This window comes from Leuresthes tenuis, unplaced genomic scaffold (genome assembly GCF_036924035.1).
Source record: "Leuresthes tenuis unplaced genomic scaffold, fLeuTen1.0.hap1 SCAF_14, whole genome shotgun sequence".
Classification (NCBI taxonomy): domain Eukaryota; kingdom Metazoa; phylum Chordata; class Actinopteri; order Atheriniformes; family Atherinopsidae; genus Leuresthes; species Leuresthes tenuis.
This window is the reverse complement of record NW_027325368.1, coordinates 22,816,589-22,824,342: the sequence shown is the minus strand read 5'-3', so window position 1 is coordinate 22,824,342 and position 7,754 is coordinate 22,816,589. Positions and strand designations below refer to the sequence as shown.

The following is a 7,754-nucleotide window of genomic DNA, read 5'->3' as shown; positions in this document are numbered from 1 at the left end:
TTCTTAGCTGCATTGCACTTAAACTACAGTTGAGTCATGTGATTGTGTCATTCTGGAAAATCCGAGATTAATTAAGTTAAACAAAGTTTAAAGATCACAGCTAAATAAACATGGCTCAAGTTACTTGATCCAGTCTGTACCGGGAATTTGCCTCATTACAAACCCCTGATCCCCACCGCTGCCATGTTGTAAAAAGCAGTGTTTTCCAACCCAGGTCCTCAAGGCAACCTGCACTGCATGATTTCCATGTTTCCCTGCTCCAGGATACCTGATACAAATCAATGGGTCGTCCTCAGCCTTCTGCAGAGCTTAAAGAGCTGACCCAATTATTTGAACCAGGTGGAAAACATGATGAGGCTGTGTGCCTTGAGGACCAGGGTTGGGAAACACTGTTATAAAGAATGTTTTGTAGCCATTTCAGATGCATAACATTATTACAGATTATGTACAATACATTTTTTGACGATTCAAAAGACAGCCTTGTCGTCCATCTAAAAATCTGTGAATCCAACAGATTTTGAATCAGTCTGTAAAGCTAACCATGTTTATTCAAGCTTGAGGCCTGCATCAGACCTGTTGAAAACGCATTCAGACAACAGATCTTTGTGGCACAACTGGCTTTGTGGCTCTGACAGCCTGCAGCATTGTGTATTCAGCTCCACCTTTGAGCCTAATGGCAGGACTGACTTCATATCAAGGCCAGTATTGATCAGTGTGTGTTTACACAGGAAACTGAGCAGTGCCTTCTCCTCTGTCACAGTCGGTCATAACACACAATCATGCTTTCTGTAATGATACAGGCGAGAGCATTCAATTCTCACAGCTGCCTACTCCTCATAACTCTGAGCTTGTTGCTGCTAAGGTAGGAGATTTATAAGTCTGTGTTGTACTATGAATTGACATCTTTGCAAATTTTCATTCCTCTGCCACTGAAGATGCACAGGCATGGCTTTTTAAAGTGTCTTAGATAAAAACCAATTAGTTTCACATTTAACTCTGAAGTAATCAGTAGTTCGTTGGACTCATCTTTGAAGTGTCTTGAGATGACGTTTGCTGTGATTTGGTGCTAAATAAAACTGAATTGAATTGAACTCTTGCCGGAGCTTATCGCACTTTAATGGGTCAGATGTTTGCCTTCAAAGTGTCACTGTCACTACATGCTCTGACTTAATTCTAGTTTAAACTTTGCAGTAAAGTTGCCTCAGCAGCAGCCAGCAGTGAGGAGCCCAGTGTTCGCGAGGCTCGATCTGTGGGTAATCAGGTGCTAGTTCAGCCAGTGGATTGTGTTTTCTCAGAATGGAGCTCATGGTCCCGCTGTGACATCTGCCAAAAAAAGAGAGTAAGTTTGAGCAGACGTAACAGAGAACGACTGTGCAATTATACACCTCATGGACTTATTTGTGGGTTCATCAACATGTTCTCAAAGATTGTTTGATAATTCATAAAGAATAATGAATAAAAGTGACTGTGACTGCTAGTTTCTGCTTAAGTTTAACAGTTTTGAATGACAAGTTCACTCTCAAAATGAGCAATTGAGCATTGACCCTGAACATGATTTCAGTGGCTTCCGTGAACAAATACAGATAACAGTCAAATAAGAAAGAATTTTCAGGGCTAATACACAGAAAGAGAAATCTGGAAACGTGCTTAAACGTTACCAGTCCTGCAAACTGATACCAAGTGGCTAATGCTAGTACAATAGCTCAGTCTGACTTAATAAAGAAAAAATTGCATTGTTTCCCCAAAAAGATGGAACACCCACTGACTCTGCATGTAAACTGAACTGACGTGTTGTATTTTCTCTTTAGAGTGGCAGCAGGAGAAATTAGCTACATACTTTAGCAACTATATTTTTGTTGTTGAAAGATACTTGAGTTGCAGTTACCTTCCGAAAGTCTGAATTCCAATGAAGCTACAGCCCGCTGTCCAACAACGTAGCACACTGATTGGATAGCAGAAATAGTACAGCTGGTTCTGTCTGAATTTCACATTATAGGCACAGAAGTAAAATGTTTAAAAAAGATAGGCCTACCTAAAAGCACCTCAAAAGCAGGGTTTTTAACATTTAGACAGAACAAAAGAACCAAGCTGACTGTTTCTTTCAGACTGCAGTCTTTGTACTGGATGAGTTAGTTAGTATGAAGCTAGAATGAGCAACAGGCACAAAAGCAAATAAACGCATATCCAAAAATTCCAAACTTTCTTCCCCCAAAACATGTCACCTTTAAATGAGCAATTAAGCAAATATTTGTACAAATCAACGCTGCTTTTACATAAAGTAAATACTATTCGTAGCTTAGAATCAACTGAACATGCAGTCAATTAACTGAACTAATCAAGCTCTGGTTATTTCAAATTCCATTCTGATGTAATCAGATTAGAACATTCATGAATCCTGCAAAGTAATGTTTGAGATATAGTCCTGGGGTATTCAACATTTTGACATTTTGAAGAGCTGTATTTCTCTGTGACTGTTAAGTGCTCCACTGCTGGCAGAGGTCTGAGCTGATGTACTCCAGCCCTCTATCTCTCCCACTTTACAAGAAGGAGGATTAATAAACTTGACATGACAAAGTGAAAACAGCCCACTAATGTGATTTCATCTCTTATAGCTCCCTAGAGCGGTTTTCAAGCCACCTAAACTGGGCAGTGGCCAATCCTCCTCTGTGTTTCTATAACCTCTTATGTGTTTATCTCTCTCCAACCATGCAGTTTCGCTATGCGAAGCTGGACCAGCCGTCTCAATTTGGAGGGGAACCATGCAATTTTCATGGCAGCGAAGAGGAGGCCTGTGATGTTTCAGCCCGCTATATTTGTGACAATATACCCGTCTGTGAAGGATTCCTCTGCACGCAAACAGGTATCTCCTACCTCCACCCCCGCACTCCACTCTCCATCCCAGTGGAAGAGTAGCTAACTGATGTAAAATCAGTAGTCTGAGTATATTCTGCAGTAGCTCACCCGTTAGTTCAGCTACACTGATGCTTGCATAGTGATTCAATTCTTTTTGCTTTGAAATCTACTGAAACTACAAGGAATGTTGGGTCATTAAGAGAAAAGAGGATGATTTATTATTTTACCTCCTACCTCTCCACTGTAACTAAACTCCCAGCGATGCATAAAGGAGTCAACACCACACACAATGTCATGTTGGCTAAAGGCCAAGTTTAGAAGATTGGATGCAAGAAGGACTCAAATGTTGGTTGTTAGGTTTTTACAGTATGCTTAGTCAGACAACCATGGGTTGATCTCGCTCACTAGCTCACACCAGCCTGTGTTAGGGCAGGGTTAGGGCTGTTTGTGAATATTTTTGTAATAACAAGTGCATTTTCATTTGATCAAAGGCTTTAATTCAGCATCTCAGATGTTATGTGATTTGTAATAAGCTGTTCAGCATGTTGTCCTTTCGCAGTGACACATCATTTTGTTTTTCAATATTAGGTTAGTGATTTAAGTTAGATGAGAAGATCGACGCCTGTTTCATATTTGGTTTGTTAAGATGTAAAACTACAGCCAGTAAGAGATTCACTTAGTTGGCATGAAGACAAGAGGCACGTGGAAAACAGCTTGCCCAATTTGGTACAAAAGAAACTAAGGTGGGCCAACACCTCTAAACAACACCTGCTACCATAGATCGTTATTCTATATCAAAACTGTTGAAATAAAAGATAATATATTATAGAAAGTGAGGCATAACATTATGCTTTACTGCACAATTCATTAGATTCGTATCTATCATATCTATTTGGTCTTTCAGGCCGTTGTGTCCACAGAACTCTGCGGTGTAATGGGGAGGATGACTGTGGGGACATGTCGGATGAAGCTGGCTGCAAGACGGTTTCTAAGCCCTGCAGGGAGGAGGCTGAGGAGTATTGGGGAATAGAAAACCTTGGCAAAGGGTGAGTCACGAACCCATTGTTGTGTTACCAATATGTTTATATTTTTAGGGGGTCATTTATAAAACTGTATTGCTTTTCTCAAACCATTCTTTGCGCCATTAATCCTGCTGCTGCTGCTCTTCTTTCAGAATAAACGTCTTGAACAGTAACCTGGAAGGAGTGGTGCTTGACAATAGATACTATGCGGGCAGCTGTCTGCCTCAGTATATCCAGGATGTCCCCTTCAGGAAGCCCTTCAACTTACAGCAATACACGCTACAGGTAGAAATGGCTGACTTCAGTCACACTCGAAACAAACTGGAAGTAAAACTTATTACGCACACGTTCTAGATTGTATGGCTTTATTAACTGTTGATAATCTATAACCAAAAACATTCAAACTTTTGCATAAGTTATTTAATTGGCTGCAGACGAACAGGACCAACAATCATTAATGAACAACTTCATTAATGGCTTACTGATATTGATCATTGTATTATTTCTACATTATTGCATCATTACATCATTTCTATGTAGCCTGCCACTGGCTCCTAACAAAAAAACAATTTTTAATTCATTTTAGTAAGATAAATACAGTCTAACAGCAGCATGTGTGTGTTCAAAGCACAATCTGCCCCTATGCTGAGTTAATATGTTTCTGTTGTTCACAGACAAAAGGCTCATATGATTTCACCATGCAGTCTTTTGAGTCGTACTCTGACTACATGGTATTCACCTCGAAGGAACGCACATCCAAAACCTCTTTCTCGATCGGCTTCGCCATTCCAGGCACTTTTCATTTTGGGTTCAGTTACAGTGACTCCAAATACAGCAAGTCAGTTAAAAAGATGCGTCGTGCCTCTGGAAACGTGAGATGCCTTTTTTTGTATATATATATATATATATATATATATTGACCTCTACACAAACAGCTAATGCGTGCAATACATTTCAAGTCATAGAAGAAGTCATTCTCAACTCACTATGATTTCTGTGATGGAATGATTTTGAAGAATTTCCACAATCTATAAGCTGTCAGGAGACTTTTACCCTTGTCTTCTGATCTTAGAGCAACAGTTTTATTCGGGCTAAAGCAGAGCTGGAGTTGGCCCAGTACATGCTGAAGTCGGATGATTTGGTGCTTCACCCTGAGTTTCTGCAACGTCTTCGCTCCTTACCACAGTCTTATGTTTATGGGGAGTACAGACAGATCTACAGAGACTATGGCACCCACTACATCACTGAGGCTGCCCTGGGAGGAGACTATGAGCACACCATCATCTTGAACAAAGAGAAGCTTGAGAAGTCAGGTAGGAGCAACCACTATGCTAGGAGTTGGGAATGCTCAAAGTTTTTTATTTCCAAGACGAGTGATGAAGGCTTGGATAATCAGTTCAGACAGACACTCATAGAATTAGATTCCTCTGAATAGGAAGGAAGCATTTCTTTTAAGCCAAGCTGACCTGGGCTTTGTATAGCCTCTGAGCAGGTTTGTGCAATGATATAGACATTAACAATTACTTTCTGCATTTGTCATTTCTAGATTATTCTTTGGAAGACTACAAGAACTGTGTGCAGGCGGGCATTAAGGCGGGGGCAAACATATATGGTGTGTATGTGTCAGTGTCGGCTGAGGGTGGATCCTGTGATGGCCTTCTGAATGAGATGGGAGGTAAGGTTCCTCAGTGGATCAAAATGTCTCAAAGTCTGCAGAATTGTCACTGCCTTGCACCTGACAAATAGCCTGAACTGTTGTTCTGTATCTTTTAAGAGGACACAAAAAAAGGTAGCATGATGGAGGACTTTGTTGCCGTTGTAAAGGGCGGAAGTAGTGAAACCATCACTGCTTTGTTGTCGAAGAAGCTTCCCACCCCAGAACTGATGCGACTTTGGGGTGAAGGTGTCCGTTTCAACCCTGACTTCATTCGCATAACAGTGAGGAAACTTGTCTAGATGTATATTTCATGTGTGTTTTTTTCTATTCTTTTAATACACCATTTATATTGTCAGCTTCTGTTTCAATCATGCTATGGCTCTTTGCATCCTGTCTCTCTCTCCCATAATCTCCTGCGACGTGAACGGTATTAAAACCTTTTTTTTGTTTCAATCAATTATATTTCTCTATTTCAAATCAAACTACGCACAAGCAATCTGACAATTCGATACATGGCCAACACTGGCACACTTACAGAATCGGAGTGCAACTGACCCCAATCAATGGCAATTTGGAGAGCAAATGGCAAACGATTCCAAAGAGCAAGTGTGCCAAAGACAAACAGGCTGCCTCTCTGCAGTACAGTTAGGTCTCACTTCCCATGAGCCTTTCCAGTTGGCTCAATGTTTTTAACTGTGAAAAGATCCGGCTTACATGTTACATGTGTATCATTAGACGCGGCCGCTGTATGAGCTGGTGATATCCAGAGACTTCTCCCATCATTCTCTCCTGAAAAGAAACCTGAAACGAGCGCTGTCAGAGTACCTGACAGAGTCGAGTTCATGTCGCTGCTCTCCCTGTCACAACAATGGAGTGGCTGTTTTGAAAGGTACTATAGTTTGTATTGTTACTAAAACTAAAATGCTTCTCATTCTACGTCTATCATTTACCGACAGAAAGCTCAGTGTATTACTATTACTTTTGTATCTGAGCCATATATGTTAAGCATCCTTTATCACAACTGATAAGAGCCATTAACACCAACCATGTCTTTTCTTGTGTTTTTGAAGTTTTGGTCTCAAAAATAGGGCAACAGTTTAAATGTGAGGCCTGATAGAAAAGTGATAACAATAAAAATGTTGTCATCCTCAACAGGCACCAGGTGTGAATGTGTGTGTCCTGTTGGCTACAGTGGAAGGAGCTGTGAGATCACTTATAGGAAAAAAGGTTAGCAAACCTAGATGCAGAAAGTGCAACATTCACAGTGTAACTTTTATTCAACAAGTCCCATTTTGACTATTTGCTTTAGAAATAGCTATTGATGGCAGCTGGAGCTGCTGGGGAGCGTGGTCGCCCTGCAGCGGAAGTACAATGACGAGAAGCCGACAGTGTAACAACCCAGCGCGCAGCAGAGGAGGCATGGCATGCTGGGGACTACAGCAAGAGTCTACTGAATGCTTTTAAAGTCTCTGATGAAGTCTCAAGATGTCTTGAAGATTTATAAAGCACTATTAAACTACAAAACATCAGTGTGTTGCATGTCTTCTGACAATACAATCTACAATACTGTGCCTTGAGATGCCCCTTGTTCTCATTCATATTTTTCTACCAAGGAGCCAGTTTTTCTTGTAGTCTTTTTAAAGTGGTCTCGAGCAATTGTGCTCCAGGCTTTCTGAAGGTCTTTCCGAAGTTTTTCTCCAGACATTTTTCACTCTTTTTCAGCCCAGTCCTTGAACCTGACCACTTTCAGAGAATGGGTTATTGTCGTTGCAGTTTGTTTTTTAAGCTACTTAACAACCACCTATGAATCATTCCAGCATAAAAAGTCGACCAACTCAAGGGAGCCAGCGTTGTCTACACATAACAGATAACTTAGCACAGAACCAGAACTAGTTTTAAAGAGCATCTTTAAGCACTTTGTTACGAGCAGCCTGTTGCAAAGTCTCTGAATTTGTTCCCATCTATTCAGTTGCATCTAAGTAAAATGCCAACGATAACCGATATGAACTAGTATTCTTACAACAACAAGGTGATTCCCAAAGAGCTATGGGCCAAAAACTTCCTCAGCAGGGAAGCAAGGTGTGCAGTGTGTTATTTAAGAAAATAAAGAAATAAAAGAGGAAAATGGACAAGTGGGGGCCAAAACATAAAAAAAACATCTACAGCAGATTAACAGTACCTGAAAGTGATGTCCCTAAAATCAGGGAGGGAAAGATGCATTT

General features: G+C 40.7%; 1 protein-coding gene across 1 annotated transcript; it reads left to right on the top strand.

Moving 5' to 3' along the window:
• The first annotated feature begins 705 nt into the window (after window positions 1–705).
• On the top strand, window positions 706–7,056 carry c8b (complement component 8, beta polypeptide). Its single transcript, XM_072364044.1, has 12 exons — window positions 706–862; window positions 1,192–1,339; window positions 2,713–2,860; window positions 3,758–3,899; window positions 4,028–4,160; window positions 4,550–4,747; window positions 4,948–5,188; window positions 5,422–5,550; window positions 5,650–5,813; window positions 6,268–6,421; window positions 6,688–6,759; window positions 6,842–7,056. The coding sequence occupies exons 1-12, from the start codon at window positions 780–782 to the stop codon at window positions 6,994–6,996; spliced, it is 1,767 nt and encodes a 588-aa protein (XP_072220145.1). The 5' UTR covers window positions 706–779; the 3' UTR covers window positions 6,997–7,056.
• Window positions 7,057–7,754: the final 698 nt, after the last annotated feature.